This window comes from Eubalaena glacialis, chromosome 12 (genome assembly GCF_028564815.1).
Source record: "Eubalaena glacialis isolate mEubGla1 chromosome 12, mEubGla1.1.hap2.+ XY, whole genome shotgun sequence".
Taxonomy (NCBI): domain Eukaryota; kingdom Metazoa; phylum Chordata; class Mammalia; order Artiodactyla; family Balaenidae; genus Eubalaena; species Eubalaena glacialis.
In genome coordinates, this window is record NC_083727.1 from 54,858,405 (window position 1) to 54,878,379 (window position 19,975).

At 34.4% G+C, this 19,975-nt stretch overlaps 1 protein-coding gene across 2 annotated transcripts in view; it reads right to left on the reverse strand.

Moving 5' to 3' along the window:
- Window positions 1-19,975, reverse strand: part of LIN28B (lin-28 homolog B) — a 123,063-nt gene that overhangs the window by 33,177 nt on the left and 69,911 nt on the right. For both annotated transcript variants that reach the window (XM_061207410.1, XM_061207411.1), the window contains exon 3: window positions 16,610-16,794. In XM_061207410.1, coding sequence (XP_061063393.1) covers window positions 16,610-16,794 — 185 coding nt within the window. The remainder of the gene's footprint in view (window positions 1-16,609; window positions 16,795-19,975) is intronic.

Here is a 19,975-nt window from a genome sequence, read left to right on the forward strand (position 1 = left end):
CTTTATAAAGTAGATGTATACATTATTAAACAAAAAAATTAAATAAATATAAACACAAGTCATGATATTTTTTTCCATGTATCAATAAAATGAATCTATTATTTTGTCTATTGGAGATAGATTTTCCACTTTGGAGACCAGTACTTTAATTCTTATGTATATTAAATTACCCCACAACATAGAAATAGAAAACTACCCAAACATGAAATAAAACAGCCTTAGTAATAAAACATGATGAGGAAAACACATTAAAAAGTCCAAGTTCATGAAGACCAATAAATATTATGAAACTGAATATATCCGCATATCATGACTAAGAAGGGTTTTTTCCTGCAGGAATATAAGAATTATTCAACTACATAGAATCTATAGATGTAATTCATTTTATCAATAACTTGAAGTCAAAAATTACATAATTATGTCAATAGATGCTGAAAAGTTTTTTGATGTAATCCGACAGGTATTCATAATAAAAAGAGAAGGGAAGCAATTAAACATGATGATTATTAACTGAAAATAACAGATTTAAATTTGAAATACTAAAGCCATTTTCATTAAATCAGAAGATAGGATGCCCGCTGTCAGCAGCATTTTCAACACTGTTTAGGAAATTCTAGTCTATTCCATAAGAAAAGAAAATTAAATAATAGGTATGACTATTGGAGAAGACACAAAACTATTGCCCAAACCCAGAGTTTTTCTCTACAATAGCAATGGCCAGTTAAAAGGAAAAAAAATCATTCACAATAGCATCAAAAATACCTAAGAATAATCATCACAAGAAATCTATATAAGTAACTTATTAAAGGTCACAGGGACTTCCCTGGTGGTCCACTGATTAAGAATCCACCTGCCAATGCAGGGGACATGGGTTCGATCCCTGATCCGAGAAGATCCCACATGCCGCGGGTCAACTAAGCCCATGCGCCACAGCTACTGAGCACACACTCCAGAGCCCGCGAGCCACAACTACTGAAGCCTGCACACTCTAGAGCCCGCACGCCACAACTACTGAGGCTGCCTGCTGCAACTACTGAAGCCCACACACCTAGCGCCCGTGCTCCGCAACAAGAGAAGCCACCGCAATGAGAAACCCGTGCACAGCAACAGAGTAGCCCCCGCTCGCCGCAACTAGAGAAAGAAGCCCACGCACAGCAATGAAGACCCAGTACAGCCAAAAAATAAATAAATAAAAATAAAGGACACAAAAATAACTTGAAAAAAATGGGTCAACATAACCTATATGCTCCTCCAATCCCATTCTCTTCTCTGGTCTCAGAGTAGCATTATCATGAACTCAGCGTTCATCATGTTTTATATTTTTACCACAAATATAAGTATGCACAGACAATGCATAATATTACTTGATGGTTTTAAAAAATTAATAAAGATGAATAATATTGCATCGATCATTCTGCCACTTGCTTTATTAATTAACATTATAGCGGGATTTTTAAAAAAGTAATCCATACTGACAACGGTAGCTGTAATCTGTTCTTTTAACTCAATTTCATTTTAAGAATATACTATAATTTAATCATCCTCTTGGTAATAGACATTTAGGTTGTTTCTGGGTTGTTGTTGTTTTTTTTTTTCTATTACAAGCAATGCTGCAATAAACATTTTTTTGCACAATTCTCTTTGTGTACATGTGACCATAACCCACAGAGAAAACATTTTGCGTCACGATTCAGTACTCACACACACAAAAACACCCAGCATAACCCAAAAGTATATGAAACAATAGTTACTCTTACTACATGCACTGCACTCTGATGATTTTTATTCTGTTCTATTTCATTAAAGAATAGCAATAATACTTTCCATAATCTACCAAATTAATATCAACAGGCACTAGTGGGTCTCAGCCTACATTTTGAAAAACACTGCTCTGGTAAATCCACCTAGAAGTGGAATCAAAGTATATAAAAAATTTTGATTCCACCAGATATTGCCACATTGCTCTCTCAAGTGGATTCATCAATTATGAGTCCCATCAGGACTGTGTGACATTCTTCACACTACTTAGTATGGTCAGACCTTAAAATTTCTGCTACTTCTATGGGAGTGAAATGGTATCTCATTTAAATCAGTATCTTTTTATTTGTTTACTGAATATTTATTTTTTTCTTTTATAAATTACTGTTTATTTGCTCATTTTTCTGTTGGGCTTTTACTTCCTTTTGATTTATAGTCCTTTATATATTATGGATATTAATTCTTTATCAACTACATGCATTGCAAATATCTTTTCCCACTCTATATTGTATTTTCTAACTTTGTTTATACTGTTGGTGCTGGACTATTTTATGTCAATTAGATTATGCCTGGTAACTATGTTTCCCAGAGTCTTTTTTCTGGATGGTTCTGGGTTACAGTCAGCCAAAAGAGAAACTCATATACTACAAGACATGGAAAGCAAAAACAAAGCAGAAGCCATTATCATGGTCAGCCACGGTAGCACACACAGATCTGACCAGCACGTCCTGGCTTGTCCTCTCTGGTGCTCTGTGCCCACCTTGTCTTCCCAATGTTGGTCCCACTGACCAGCAGCCTTACACCATCCCTTGTCTGCAAATCCAGAGAGGTTGTCACAACATAGAGGCAGCAGTTTCCATAGCTCTCCCCAGGGGCTCCCTCTCCCCAGTTCCTCTGCAATACCAGATATGCTTGGCTTTTTGGATTTCCTTGCATGCTCTGATTTGTCTATCTAGTCCAGGGCTTCTGAAGACTGGTTAGTGAATATTTCTCTAATGTACTGTATGTACTGACTCTTCCCCTACCCAGCAACTTTCACATTTGTGTAAGTTCTTTTTTAAAAAAAATTATTTTTAAATTTACTTTTATTTTTGGCTACGTTGGGTCTTCGTTGCTGCACGTGGGCTTTCTCTAGCTGTGGTGAGTGGGGACTACTCTTCGTTGCGGTGCGCGGGCTTCTCATTACGGTGGCTTCTCTTGTTGTGGAGCACGGGCTCTAGGCACGCAGGCTTCAGTAGTTGTGGCACATGGGCTCAGTAGTTGTGGCTCGCGTGCTCTAGAGCGCAGGCTCAGTAGTTGTGGTGCACGGGCTTACTTGCTCCGCGGCATGTGGGTCTTCCCTGATCAGGGCTCAAACCCGTGTCCCCTGCATTGGCAGGCGGATTCTTAACCACTGCACCACCAGGGGAAGTCCCTTGTGTAAGTTCTGAATCTTCAATTTTCATAACATTTAAAGTGGCTCTATCTTCCTGACTGAAACCTTTGCCAGGTAGAAATTTTAAATTCTGAAGTAGTCAATTTAATCTAACTGCTTATAGTTTGTGTTTTTTGTGTCTTGTTTAAAAAAAAAAATCTTCCCAAACCTAAGAGCTGTAAAGTTTTGCTTTACACTTTTAGATCTTTAGGTATGTTATGAGGTCGGGGTCCAATTTTACTTTTTCTCTGTAGTCAGGTATAATCCCAGGACCATTTACAATCTTTGCATTATTTTCCAAGATCTGAAAGGCACCTCTGCCATATATTAAGATTTGTATATATTCTCATTGCCAATGGTCTATTCGTCTTTCACTGGGCCATCACCTCACTTATTTACGTATACTTACATAGTTGTATAATAAATATAAATATCTGGCAGGGAGAGCCTTCAAACTTCGATTTTCATCTACAAAATTGTGAGGTTATTATTGGTCTTATTAACTTCCAAGTCAATTTAAAATCAAACTTATTGGAATTCTGAATGAAATTACATTGAATCTGTAGATTAATTTATAGGAAATTATGCTCTTTAAAATATTGAGTCTTGCCATTTATTAACAAAATACCTTTCTCCATTTATTTAGGTTTGCTTTTATATATCTCAATATAAGTTTATCATTTCTCCATAAAAGTCTTTCATAGTTTTGTTAGATTTATTCCTAGGTATAGTATATTACAGTTTATGTTCCAATTGTGAAACAAACCCTCTTTATTTTATTTTTAATTTTTTTAATGTTTTTAAGAATTTAATTGTGCCATGACACCTAATGATTGCACTTTTTTTTTTTTTTTGGCTGCGTCGGGTCTTCTTTGCTGCACGGGCTTCCTCTAGTTGTGGCGAGTGGGGGTTACTCTTCATTGCAGTGCACGGGCTTCTCATTGCGGTGGTTTCTCTTGTTGCAGAGCATAGGCTCTAGGCATGTGGGCTTCAGTAGTTGTAGCACGCAAGCTCAGTGGTTGTGGCTCATGGGCTCTAGAGCGCAGGCTCAGTAGTCGTGGCGCATGGGCTTAGTTGCTCCACGGCATGTGGGATCTTCCCGGACCAGGGCCCGAACCCATGTCTCCTGCATTGGCAGGCAGATTCTTAACCACTGTGCCACCAGGGAAGTCTCAGCAAACCCTTTTTAAAATACCAGTTTCTAGTTGCGAATTCCTAGGATGTAGAACTGTCCTTACATTCCAGATATTCATTTGTTCTTAGTTTGACTTTTGTGTATTGAATTTATAACTAGCAATCTTGTTAAATTTTTAAATTTATTCCAATTATTCCAATAATTTATCTATGGATAACCATGGATATAAAATCATATTGATGTGAATAACAAAGCATTTGCTTTCTTCTTTTCCAATCCTTAGATCTTTTATTTAGTTTTCTTCTCTAATTGCATTGGTAGCACCTCCAGTAGTATCAATAACAAACCCAAGAGGGGACTCTAGATGGGCTATTAAAACTGAGAGGACTAAAAGCAACTGCTTAAATCAGAGAACAGAATCTCAAGTCAGCCAAGTAGGAAAAAGAAAGAAATGACTTAATAGCAGTTCCATACAATGATCCTATTAAAAAAAAAAATCACTGTTCCCAGAGGCTTTTATTTGTGACAGTATAGAAGTGAGGAAGCAGGCTAGGTATAAAGAGACCCTGGTTCAAATTTAGCACAGGCAACTGAGCTCCTCTAACCATGATCATATACCTGCTTTCCCAGTTAATGAGGATATCTATGAAATTCAGTTGTCCTTAGTAGAAGATTCTTGAAAAACTGAGTTCTAAAAATAATTACAAAAACTATAGATAATATTAACTCTCTATCCCAAAAGGTAAGGAAACATTTGACTTTGATCCTTATTAGCCCATATATTTAAAATAATCATACAACAGACAAGACTTAAAGAAAAATTTTAAACTTAAAGTTTTAGAGGTCAAAATTCTTGACTTCTTGCTTGACTTGTTCTAGATTTTCTTTTAAGAGAACATTTTCCCCTTTACAAAAACATTTTCTAAATTTAATATTTGTTCTCTGCTTATATCCAAAGTATCTATACTTTACAGGTAGTTCTTCATTATATGAAAATGCATATGTTAAAATTTTTACTTTATATGGAAATTTATTATGAATCTGATTTTACAGAAGTGGAAACTGTCTTACTAAATTACTACTTCTTATTGATAAGTGCAAGCATATTAAAATCTATTTATTAAAATTTGGTGATCCTATCTACACCAACAAAAAGAACAATCTCTTTATCATATGAGAATAATTCAAGTCATAGCTCTTAATATGTTTATTTTAACCAAATTTCAAAAAACAAAAATTCCAGTGTAAGTTTAGAAGGAGCTTTGCAAAAGGCTCTTCAAGTTCATAAGAACTGAATTTGACTTGTACTTCCTTATTAATGGAGAATAAAGAAAGGCTAGCTGAAGGCTGCTAACAACTTTGTAATTCTCTGAAAATGGCACTTGGGCTTGGGGCACAGGACTAGTATTTCAGTGGAGGGATTTGGCAGTATAAAGAATAGACATTTTCTGTTGATTAGTCTTCATCTTAATCAGCCCTTATTGTTCAAACAGGAACAGACTGGATCTCCTAGCAGATATAAGCATGAGGATTTATGTTTTTTAAAGTTTAAAAGTAACACTCTGAACAATGTTGTATGTTCATTAAAAATATGCATACTTAGTATTAAAGGTTAAATTAATTTCCTTTTTTGAAAGGATCTCCAAGTTTAAAAGTATTAGCCATTTTTCATAATCCCTTGTATTAAAACCATACAATGAATAATCTTATTTTCACCAAGACCAGTCTAAAGTAAGGAAGCTATGTAAAGTTACTTCTTAAACCCACAATTTCTACTTGTTATATTATAAGTTGCTTCTGGCCCATTTCTTTTCTATAGGCATTATTTTACTATTTATTTTGCTTAGAATAAAACGGCAATCAGAGAATCAACCTAAAATAGTGATTATTTGCCACTTGGCTTCTGACCATTCTCATCAGGCAACTTGGGAGACCTATGCAGCGCCAAATGAAGCTCTGCCCACACAATGTCTTGTGGTGGGTGATGAGAATGGCACATTGTCCGCCCAGTCTGAACAGAGGTCACAGCAGGGAGAGCATCTGCTAAGATAATGTGAATGAAGGAAACAACCATAATTGCCTCATTAAGAGATCTCTGGCCAAATAATCACAAGAAGAAAGGAAACCACCCTAAAATTAGGTATATAATAAGGAAAATTTGGGGTAGAATTTAAAAATGCAGAATTAAGGAGACTTGGGTATTCCACTGGTTTTGCTAATTTTCTTAGTCACTGTATGAATGAATGGAAACGTGGATGCAACAGTTCAGTTATTCAACTCCAGCCCTTGCCAGTCATTAGTAAGAAGCAGAAGATGCAGATTCACAGCTGTCCAGGATACAAACAAATGTAAAATATAGGGTGGTGGGGAATTGCTTACAAGGGACCAAAACTTAGGAACTAAGATTTAAAGTCTATTTTGAAATTACAATGAAGAGCATACAATTAAAGACATAAGTGGGAAAGAGGTAAAATATAAAAGAGCGAAGTCTAAGAATGGGAGGGAAAAAAGGAAAGGGAAAAAAGGAAATTGTCTCTGCTTAACCAATTTACTTTCTTCTGTTTTCTATCTCTGTGTTTTAAAAATAGATTTTTCTTATGTCAATAGTATATAATAACAACTAAATCCTCAGTCACTTTAAATTATATATAATTGAATATATATTTCATTCAACTGCTGATAAAATTATTTCATAGTAAAAGCTAAGGTAAATATTTTCCCAATTTCGATTTAAATTAAGCATCTAAGCTGAATGAAAAACTAAAATGTATTGAAACTGTGACAAATTATTTTTGCATTTCCTGATACTTTGAGATTAAGCTTTATTAACTTAATTTGTATTATATAGTTAACATTATATAAATAGAATCTTGTAGTGAATTATGATTATTAAATTTTTCTGATTCCAACAAACACAGTAAAATTAGCTTGTTACAACCACAAGCCAGGTTTAAAATAAGCAAACTATTTGATGACTTTGATGTTTTGCACCCAAAATGTGCTGGCTAATTTTTCCATTCCATTTACCATTCCGGTCTTTAAACTGCCTTAATCTCCTGCCCTCAGATGTTGACCTTGTAAGAATAGGGGTCATAGGTCAGACTAGACAGACCTCAAAGGATCTGGACTATCAATTCATGCCTGAGAGATTTCTCTTCCACAATAGGAACCTACTAAATAGCAAATTCCTAAATCTAATCACACAAGTATCAGGGTGAAACAGTTATTTATTGGAATTCGTTGATTTACATTTTTCAAACATCTCCCGCACCTAAAGAGCATTTTTCTTTTTCTTTTGGGAGCAGGTTCTGGGACATAATAAATATGAAAATAAAATCATTGAAAGAACTTTTAATATAAAACAGATATCCTTAATAAAATGGTACCATAAACCTGAGTACAGCTTTATTGTTTCCAGGAATGCTATGTGGATTTCAAAAATATAGAACTAGAATTCCTAACTATAAAGTACCTGGGAAACTTCAAATTATACCACAGAGATAATGAGTGGAAGAGATTATACTGCCATAGAGGTAGATGGGGAGGGGGTGGAGGAGGGTTACCACTAGTTAGTTTTGAGCTCACTTGCTCTAAAGGTGAATGAGGGCATTAAATAAGTATTTTTTCTTTTTAATAAACAGGTGAAAATATACAGTCCCTCAGTGAGGACAGACAAAAGCAAAATTTTTATGGCTTCCAAATCTTCTTGCAAATTAAAAAATTTGAAACCACAAAACTAGGACCCTGTAAAAATAACTCTTCTATCATACATCTTTAATTTTTTTAAAAAAGGCAAGTTAGCCCTTCTGAGCTGAGAATAATTTAGACATATATAATGAATTTCTATTTACATTCACTTTGGTCTTTCTGGCCATAAATGGTAAATATAACATAATGTACCATTCTAACACCATTTTAATACTGGACTATAAGAAATGTCAAATTTCATAATCAGTTTTTAAGTCTAAATGAAGAGCATCTTAAAAATGATAAATTAACAAGTCTTTCTAACACGAACAAATGAATTTCCTACACTTCCATGCCAAAAGCAGTAATACTGAACATCATAACAATTGACCTTCTTTCTAAACAAAATACATTAAAAGTTCAACTCATGTAGAAAATCAAGAAGCTTACTCATGTGCTAATGCAGTGATGCAAACGTATTATTGCCTGAAAAGGAATGAAAGCAATAGAACGTTGGTATTATTTTCTAAGTTATTTTAAAAGTCTCAAGTCAACATTGTTGAAAGGGAACTTGCATTATTATGAATAGCACTTCTTGCACTGTGCGGTTGGGTCAAAAGATGTGGAAGGTTGAGAACAAAGAAGACAGTCACTATGCTAGAAGAAAATTACAATAAAAAAGGAGGTTAAAAAAGCCATAAATAAAAGAACACAAAATTATATGTATATATCTAACATATTTATACCTATCATGCATATATGCATTTCAAATATTTTTTTAAATTACACATATTTTTATTCTTTAATTATTAAGTATTAAAATAATTTAATCTACATAGAAACATTTCCAGACCATTTGTTTCAGTCCACATCATTTTTACTAATATAACACATACGTTAATATGAACTGAAATTTTATTATATAAAATATTTAATTCTGTATTACAGGTTGACATGATTATTTCATATAAATAAGATAGTGACAAATAAATAAAATCCTCATTCTACTATCTTCCCCCACAATTTCATTCTGTTAGAAGTTACTTCTTTTTCTCATAGTAAATTGTAGCTCTTTAAAGAATAAAAAGATACCAAAATATACACCAGTTTTTCAGAATAAGAAGAAAGTTTTTAAATCTTTTATTAACAACAACCTTCATGTTAGTATAAAGAGAGCTTTTATAACGTCATTAAATCTCTTTACTCTTCTGATAATGAACATAAGAAAAAGTAAGCAGCAAATGTAAGTCAAAAATTATTTCATTTAAAATTTTAAGAAAATATTTTAAACATAGAGGATTTAAAATAAAACAAGTTAACATTTACTGCTATTACGTAGCTGGACACTAGTAACAGCATACTAAATTCAGCAGAATTAAGACAATAAAAAGTAAACCCACTTTCTTTTGCAAATAGTTTACTTAAAATTAAGATAGACTCTTTAAAATTATTTTTTATTTCTTACCACAGAAACATAAATCTTCACAAAAATATGGTTCTATATATAGATGTATATATATATAGAACAAATAAGTTCTCTTGAGTGACGAAACCAAATTTTGAATTTGTTAAAATAAACACTTTAGAGCTTTAATTTTTTAACCTGAAATGACAGAAATTAAACTTTCTAATTTAAAAACATTTCAAGAGAAAAGATATAGTTTTCAACAGATGGTGTTTGAACAATTCATATTATTCACAGGTGAAAAATGAGCCTAGACCTCAACCTCACACCTCACACAGGGGAAAAAAACTCTGTGATTAATCAAATTTGGAGTTAATCAAAGATTTTTTAAACATGACAAAAAATAAAAGATTGATAAACGTCTTTATCAAAATTTTAAACTTTTGCTCTGTGAGAGATACTTAAGAGACTGGAACAATAAACCACAAACTCAGAAAAAATATTTGCAAATCACAAATCTAAGGACTTGTATCCACAATGTATATAAAGAGCTCTCAAAATGCAACAATAAGAAAACAATCCAGTTTTCTGGATTTTACAATAATAACTAATAGTAAGATAGAAACATTATAGTATACTATAATAAAAGTTATATGAATATCTCTCTCTCAAAACATCTTATTGTATAAATTTAATGCCTTTCCCATTTTAACTATGCACTTATCATGCACTGTGGCCATAACTTTTGCAGCTTGGGGTGCAACAGCAAAACTATCACAAATTTCTTTTTCATTCTTCACAATTTCACAGATAGAAGATTCTTTCATATCATATCTTAGCAACCTTAGCACATGATTTTTTTTTCCTGATTAAGTCAAGAACTTTCTCCTTTTCACTTAGAAGAAGCACTCTGCGGCTGCTCTTTGGCATATCCAAATTGCCAGCATCACTACTCCTGTGCTTTGGAGCCATTATTAAGTAAAAAAAGGGTTATTTGAACACACACACTGAGATATCATGATAGTCAAACTGATACCCAAGATGGCTGCTAACTGACTAATGGACAGTGTATGCTGGACAAAGGGATGATCCAGGTCTGGATGGAACAAAGCAAATGGTGCAAGATTTCATCACACTACTCAGAACACTGCACAGTTTAAAACTTACCAATTGTTTATTTCTGGAATTTTCCATTTAATATTTTTGACAGCTGATGACCATGGATAACTGAAACCCCAGAAAGCAAAATTGTGGATAAGGGGGGAATACTATATTGATACACTCAAAAGTCTGGATGAATTTCAAAGCCATTATGTTGAGTAAAAAAAGCTAATTTCAAAAGATTACAAATGAACTAAGCCCAAATTAGGAGAAGGAAGAAAATAAAGACCACAGTGGAAATAAATGAAATAGAGACTAAAAAGACAATAGAAAAGATATATGAAACTAAGAATTGATATTTTGAAAAGATATACAAAATAGACAAAGCTTGAGCTAAACTTCAGAGAGAGGAAAAGAGAGAGAACCCAAATAAATAAAATTGGAAATGAAAGAGAAGACATTACAACTGATACAACAGAAATACAAAGGATTATAAAAGACTACCATGAGCAATTATAAACCAACAAATTGAATAAACTAAAAGAAATGGATAAATTTCAAGAAACATGCAATCTACCAAGCCTAGAACATGAAGAAATAGAAAATCTGAGCATACGAATTAATAGTAAGGAGACTGAATCAGTAATCAAAAACATCTCAAAAACAAAAAAGTCCACGACCACGTGGCTTCATTGGTGAATTCTACTAAACATTTAAAGAAGAATTAATATCAATCCTTAAACTCTTCCCAAAAATAGAAGAGGAGGGAACACTTCCAAACTCATCTTATGAGACCAGCATTACCCTGATACCAAAACCAGACATGAATACTATGAGAAAAGAAAATGACAGGTCAATATCCCAGATGAACATAGATGCAAAATCCTCAACAAACTATTAGAAAACCAAAATTCAACAATAGATTAAAAGGGTCCTACATCACTATCAAGTGGGATTTATTCCAGAAATACAAGGATGATTCAACATCTGCAAATCAATCAATGTGATATATACCATGTTAACAAAATGAAGGATAAAAACCATGATTATCTCAGTAGATGCAGAAAAAGCATTTGACAAAATTCAACACCTATTCATGGTAAGAACTTTCAATAAAGTAGGTATAGAGAATGTACCTCAACATAATAAGGGCCATATATGACACAGCTAACATCATACAATGGTGAGAAGCCGAAAGCTTTCCTCTAAGATCAGGAACAACACAAAAACACCCATTCTTGCCACCTGATTCACATAGTACCAGAAGTCCTAGACAGAGCAGTTAACACGAAAAAGAAAGAAAAGCATTCCAAATTGGAAAGAAAAAATAAAATTGTCTCTACTTGCAGATAACATGGTATTGCACATAGAAACCTCCAAAGACTACACCAAAACACTGTTAGAACTAAAAAATGAATTAAATAAATTTGCAGGATAAAAACTCAATATACAAAAATCAGTTAATTTTTATATACTAACAACTAGCTATCAAAAAGGAAAATTAAGAAAACAACCCCATTTACAATTGCATGAAAAAGAATGAAAATCCCTAGGAATAAATGTAACCAAAGAGGTGAAATATCTATACACTAAAACTACATGACACTGATGAAAGAAAATGAATAATTAAAAAAAAAATTGAATAAAACACAAATAAATGGAAAGATTTCTGTGCTCATGGATTAGAAGAATTAATACTATTAAGAAGTCCATATCACCCAAAGTGATCTACAGATTCAATGCAATCCTTACTAAAGTTACAATGGAATTTTGCACAGAAATAGTACAAACAACCTTAAAATTTGTATGGAACCACAAAAGACCCAGAATAGCCAAAACAATCTTGAGAAAGTACAAAAATCTGGAGGTGTCACACTCCCTGATTTCAAACTGCATTACAAAGCAATAGTACTCAAGCAGTACTCAAGCATTTGTCATAAAAACAGAAACATAGATTATGGAACAAAACAGAGAGCTAAGAAATAAACCCACACATATGTGGTCAATTAATTTACAACAAAGGAACCACAAATATACAATGCAGAAAGGATAGTCTCTTCAATAAATGGTGTTGGGAAAACTGGAGAGCCACATGCAAAGGACTGAAACTGCACTACTACCTTACACCATACAGGAAAACCAATTCAAAACAGATTGAAAACTTGAACATAAGACCTGAAATATAAAACTCCTAGTAGGAAATATAAGCCTTAAGCTCTTTGACAACGGTCTTGTCAGTGATTTCTTATATTTGACGCCAAAAGCAAAGGCAACAAAGGCAAAAACAAAAGCAAAAAACAAATGGAACTGTATCAAACTAAAAAGCTTCTGCACAGCAAAGGAAACAATTAACAAAAAAGGCAACCTATAGAGTGGGAGAAAATATTTGCAAATCATCTATCTGATAAGGGGTTAATATCCAAAGAATATAAAGGATTCATACCAGTCAAAAGCAAACAAGCAATCCAATTTAAAAATGGGCAGATGGGGGCTTCCCTGGTGGCGCAGTGGTTGAGAATCTGCCTGCCAATGCAGGGGACACGAGTTCGAGCCCTGGTCTGGGAAGATCCCACATGCCGCGGAGCAACTAGGCCCGTGAGCCACAATTGCTGAGCCTGCGCGTCTGGAGCCTGTGCTCCGCAACAAGACAGGCCGCGATAGTGAGAGGCCCGCGCACCGCGATGAAGAGCGGCCCCCACTTGCCGCAACTGGAGAAAGCCCTCGCACAGAAACGAAGACCCAACACAGCCATAAATAAATAAATAAATAAATAAATAATTAAAAAAAAAAAAAAAAAAATGGGCAGAGGCCATTTACAATCACATCAAAAAGAAGAAAGTACCTAAGCATAAATCTAACTAAGGAGGTAAAAGATCTGTAATCAGAAAACTATAAGACACTGATGAAAGAAACTGAAGAGGACATAAACAGAAAGATATACCATGTTCATGGATTGGAAGAATTAATATTGTTAAAATGACCATAGTACCCAAGACAATCTACAGATTCAATGCAATCTCTATCAAAATGCCAATGGCATTTTTCACAGAACTAGAACAAATAATTTTAAAATCTGTATGGAAACACAAAAGACCCTGAATAACCAAAACAATCTTGAGAAAGAAGAATTGAACTAGAGGAATCATGCTCCCTGACTTCAGACTATACTACAAACCTACCATCAAAAGAGCATGGTACTGGCACAAAAACAGACACCTAGATCAATGGAACAGGATAGAAAGTCCAGAAATAAACCCCCCATGGTCCATTAATCTATGACAAAGTAGGCAAAAATACACAATGGGGGCAAGACAGTCTCTTCAGTAAGAGGTGCTGGGAAAACTGGACAGCAACATGTAAAACAATGAAATTAGAACATTTTCTCATATCATATACAAAAATAAACTCAAAATGCATTAAAGACCTAAATGTAAGACTGGAAGCCATAAAACTCCTAGAAGAAAACATAGGGAGCACACCCTTTGACATTAACTCTAGCAATATTTTTTTGGATCTCTCCCCTAAGGTAAAGGAAACAAAAGCAAAAATAAACAAATGGGACCTAATTAAACTTAAAAGCTTTTGCACAACAAAGGATACCATTGACAAATGAAAAGACAACCTACTGAATGGGAGAAAATATTTGCAAATGATATGATTGAGGTGTCAATATCCAAAATATATAAATAGCTCATACAACTCAATATCAAAACAAACAAACAAACCAAACAACCCCATTAAAAATGAGCAAAATACCTGACTAGACATTTTTCCAAAGAAGACATACAGACTCACCATTGCTAATCATCAGACATGTGCAAATCAAAACCACCACGAGATGTTACCTCACACCTTTGTGGAAACTGTTTAAAGTTTTAAAATATATTACAGATGTATAGCATCTGTATAGTATTTTACTTAGAGTAATGCCATCAAGGTCCATCCACGTTGCCACAAATGGCAAGATTCCATTCTTTTTTATGGCTGAGTAATAGTCCATTGTGTGTGTGTGTGTGTGTGTGTGCGCACGCATATATTTCATAAGCTGAAAAAGATACTTCCTATATATTTGAGACAAAAGATTAACATGGTAAATATACAAAGAGAATGTGAGATAACAGGAAATATATTTGTTCTCTGCCCCTGGTTCCTGGCACAGAGCTCCTAAAACCCTTGTAATTTCCTAAGTGATAAGAACACTAGAGGCACCTCTTTTTCTAATATCAGTCTTTGACCTTTGTTCCTGATACAGGGCTCCTGAAACCCTTGTAATTTCCTGGGTGATAGGAGGGTCTTCTGTTCTAATGAGTTGACACTGGGTGGGCTCCTGGATGGCTCCTGAGTGAGGGCTGATCACTGGAAAGACCAAGCTATGATTAGAAGCTTGGAATTTTCAGCCCCACCCCCAGTTTTCTTGAGAAGGGAAAGGGGTTGAAAATCAAGCCTATGTGATGAAGCCTCTGTAAAATCCCCAAAGTACAAAATGCAGAGGGCTTCCAGGTTGGCGAACATATCCACACTGGGAGGGTGAAGCACTCCAACCCCCTGGGAACAGAAGCTCCTATGCTCGGGACCCTCAAGACCTCACTCTATGTATCTGTTTATCTGGCTGTTCATCTGTATCCTTTATTTGCTGTTATCATAACCTTGATAAACTGGTAAATGTAAGCATTTCCCTGAGTTCTGTGAGCTGCTCTAGCAAATTAAACAAACCTGAGGAGAGGGTCGTGGAAACCTCTGATTTGTAGCCAACTCAGACAGAAGTTGCAGGTAACCTGGGTTACTTGCAACTGGCATCTGAAATGTGGTGGGACAGTCTTGTGGGACTGAGCCCTTAACCTATGGGACCCGACATTATCTCCAGGTAGACAGTGCCAGAATTGAGTTAAATTGTAGGACACCCAGCTGGCATTGTGGAGAATTGCTTGGTGTGGGGAAAAACCTCCACAAATTTGGTGACCAGAAGTGAAGCAGTCTGTGTAAAAGTAATGGAGACACACAGGAGAGAAACATAATATGGAAGAACTGAGTTTTTCCCAGCATAGGAAAGAGGAAAACTGAGATTTTTTTTCTAAAGAGAGAAGTTAGAAATAAACAATAGCAAATGAACATCTCAGTGGAAAAATAAGCAAAGGACAAAGACACATTCAATTCACAGAAGAAAAAAATAAAAATGAAAATTAACATATAAAAATATATTTAACCTTAGTCAAAGGATCCAAAGAAAAAAAGTAAGCTGCATTTCTTAACCTATGTAATTGGAAAAGATTTAAAAGATGACATTATTCAATGAGTAGTCTCAATTTTAAAGGGGTTGTACATTGGCCCTAACCATTTCTGAAGCGCAGTTTGGAAATAGATATCAAAATTTTTAAAGTGCATAGTTTTTGATCCAGATTTTTTCAGCACTAGGTATTTATCCCTTATGATATAATCAGACAATTTTTTTAAAAATGTACATATAAGGATTCTTACTATGGTGCTATTGATAAATTTAAAATATTGGAAATAGCCTAAATTTAACAATTAAATTAATTTAACATAGCCTTGTTTAAATTTTGGTACATTCACACAGTGGGAATTTATGCAGGTGCTGAAGACTAACATGGAACGTTCCACCATATACTTCTAAGTGAAAAAAAATGCAAGTTTCAAAAATACTGCATATATATTATGATTCCCACCTGTAGTTAACATTTCCAGTGATTTTTTTATATTTGAATTTTCTGTAGTGAGTTATCTTTTCAAAACAGACAAAATAATAAACGTATTTTCATTTGAAAAAACAGGTGAGGTGTTAAGATGTACAGAGGGGCACCTTTGTCTGTTGGGAACTTCAACTTCCCATTTGTGGTCTCTGAACAGTGTGGCAGAAATAATGGTTGGGAGACTGTCTAGTGCGCAATGCTGAAGGCTCAGTTAAGTATATTCTGCAGAGAGTTCAAGTTGCAAGATAGCCTACATTTCTGATAAATTCGATTCAATTACTCAGTGGTTGCATTTTATTTTATTATGGCTAGATTTAATAACATAATAAAATATAAATTAAAATTTTAGAAATCTTTTCCAAATACAATAAACTCACAGGCTAACAAGGTAAAATGATTACCTGTCTCCCTTTGGTTTTCTTTTTTGTAGTGTCTTCCCTTTGGGTCTTCTTTCACTTCCTAAGCAGGGGCTCCCACCAGGTCCTGTTACCCGTATTGATTCAAGGCCTTTGGAAGATTTTTTAAATGTGAACTCCACTGGTTCTCCTTCTTTTAGGCTTCTAAATCCTTCCATGAATAATTTGCTCTGAGAAGAGCAGGGGAGGGAGGGAGAGAGAAAGAGAGATCATGATTATTAATGTTTTATAAATTATCTCTGTGATTTTAAGATTCACACAGCAAGATATCCCCAATTATTCACTGCTAAGTATAAAATCTTTTTTTTTAAGTTCAGTGAAAGGCACACCATTTAAAAGTTTCCTGTTGTAATGCTGGCAGTGGGAGAATAAACTAATACTGTTTTTAAAGGAATTTGGCAATACTTACAAAAATTTTAATGTGTGTATTTTCTGACCCAGCAAATCCACTTCAAGGACTCTCCTATAGACATACTCACACAAAGGTCCCTCCACCCCCATCACACACAAAAACCTATATCAAAATTCACTACGGCACTGCTGCCTGGTAGAAAATTACAGCTACCCTAAGGTCCATCAATGGGAAACTGATGAAATAAATGATAGTAGAGGTATATAATGTAACACTATTGAGCCATTAAAAGATCTATATGTATTAATGTGGGGAGGATAAACATGTAATACTGATGAGTAAAAAAAGTAAGGGTAAAGAACAGTGTGTCTACCATAACACCATCTATGTAGAGAAGTGTTTAAAAGATACATGTTTACTTATGTAGCAATGGGGTCTGGAACAATCGACAGCAAATCATGAACAGTCATTTTTCTCTAGTCCTTTTTTGGGAAAGTGGGGAAGCTTTTGGATACACACATTATTGTGCTGTTTGAGCTTTTTGTAATTTGAAAGATACTTGGTTTTTACCAAAAAAAAAAAAAAAAGTTTCCTGATTGGAAAAGTGTAACTTTGGTTACAAATAATTGGCTCTTTCAATCTAACTCTTCATCAATCTGCCAATTCAAACTATATTAAAATAAGTAAATCATTCTAATTTTATTTATTTCTTCAAATCCCCTTGTGTACATCTTACAGATCTAATTTTGAGTACCATGTAGTTCTTCAAGACTTTTCTGAATTTGGGGGCAAAAGGAAGCAAATCTGAATACAGTAGGTAGGAGACCCTGGTTCAAGTCCAGTTCTTCAAGAAAACAGGCATGCAACTTTGAATGAGTCATTTCTCTCTTTTCTGTTTAATCTGTAAAATTAAGGAATTTGAGTTTCCCCTCATGTGTTCAGAGGAACAATGGTCCTGAAAAAGATTCCATAAAAAAGGATCTGGTGGTCAAATAAGTTTGTGAATTGCTACACCTAGTTTCTTCTTAGTTGGATCATATTAGCATATTAAAGTCTCTGAGATTTCATACCCTCCCCAACCTCCACTGAAATAAAAATCTTGTTTAACTGTGTTTAACTCAGGAATTTCCCAACCTAATTGATCCCAGAGACCTTTTTTTATAACTACAGATGACTAACATACTTAGGGAAATGCTGGACCAGAAAAATCTCCACCCTTCCCAAGTCCATGACTCTAAAGGCAGGTAAATAATTACATATAACCAAATAATTACATGGAAAAGATAAAAACAACACTTCAAATTTCAATGCAAAAGGAGACTCTTCATTATGAAAGTAATACGGCACATGAAAACAGGGGTTTTAACCAGTTTCTAGTGCAGGTCGTCTGACACTGAGAAAGCCTGCACGTGGAAGTGTAATTTGGCAGCACCTTTTCTGCTCTCTGATGCTGTGTAGGAATTAGAAGAAAAAAAAATCACAACTGCCTACATGCTGTAAAAATTTTTTTAAATTATTGTTTTTAAAGCTTTATATAATATTTCCAAATCTTCTATTTTTTTCTCCTAAGCTCTCTCCTCACTAATTATAAACAGTCCTTTGCTTTCATTTCCTTTCTTACTCCCCACTCTAAAAAGTGCAGGTTATCAAATCAGATGAAGTGGCGCATAGGGTCAACTACTGCAGTTAAGAGAAGGGAGGGATAGCAGTTTTAATTAGAGCTATCATATGTTCATGCTTTGTTTCTATAATCAAAATTCTGTCACCTATTTCCTCATAGTTCCTAGTGTATTGGTACACTTAATTTGATTTCATTTTCCATTATTACAATTTTTGGTAGGTATCATTTGTAAGTGAACTGCATTTCCGAATCTAAAGTAAAATTCTGCTCTTAACTAACTTCTGGCTATTCTTCACGATATTCTGAAAGAATACTTTTTCCCCCCATTCTATCATATACTCCCCTCCTTCCCCAAATGAGTACATAAGGCAATTTAGATTCACAATAATTGACAATAATAATAATAATATCCGTAAGAAACTATAATGGCTTTGCAAGAAAAGGACAAGAATTCGCAGAGAATACTCTATCTTTGCTATTACACCAAAATTGCTGCTACATAAGTGGGAAAGATTTGTTAAAGGTGGGGAATTAGCTTATTTTATTTCTTCACAAAAATCAACTTCTCCCCTTGCCTTGGCAATTTTTATTAAAGGTGCCTCCATTTTTCCAGTCATACTGGTTTCAATCCTTAGTTTTACGCAACCATTTATTGAATCATGCTCATTCTTACTTTCATCTGCCCCAACCATTTCATTGGATTGCCACTGCCCTACTTCTGGTCCTAACTACCTCCTACCTGGATGAGTGTAATAGTTTCTTCATTACTATTTCAGCAACAAGTCTCCTCCCTACTCCTTAGCATCTTCCACACCTGCATATCTTCGCTGAATATATCTTAGCCTGTTGGTCTCCTGTCTCAAAAATCTACAATACTTCCCTTAAATTGTAGGTAAGACCACTCATAATGTTACCTCTAGGTATATTTTCCACTTCCTTTCCCATTACTCGAATAAAGCTGGCTGACTTGTACTTCCCTAAGCACATTTCATGTTTTCTCATCTCTGTACTCCAACTTAGGCTGGTGGGGATGCATTATTCTCTTAGTCATAGCTGTCTATCAAAATCTTACTCAAGATTCAAGGCATAATTCATATGATCCTTTTTGCAATCATCCTCAATTGCCCAAGTTGGAAATTCTCTCCTCTTCCACTTAATTGATTCTTCTATATAGTTTTTATAATACACTGCTGTGTAATGCAGATATTTGTGTATGCCTTACTTTTATTTGCTCTTTTGGATTTCTCTTCTCCTGAAGGTCAGGGACTGTGATATATATCTTAGTATTTCCCAAAGGACTTAGCCTAATGCCTGCAAACAACTATCATTCAATAAGTACTTAAAAGAATCATAGATTTAGCATCAGTAAGATCATTAA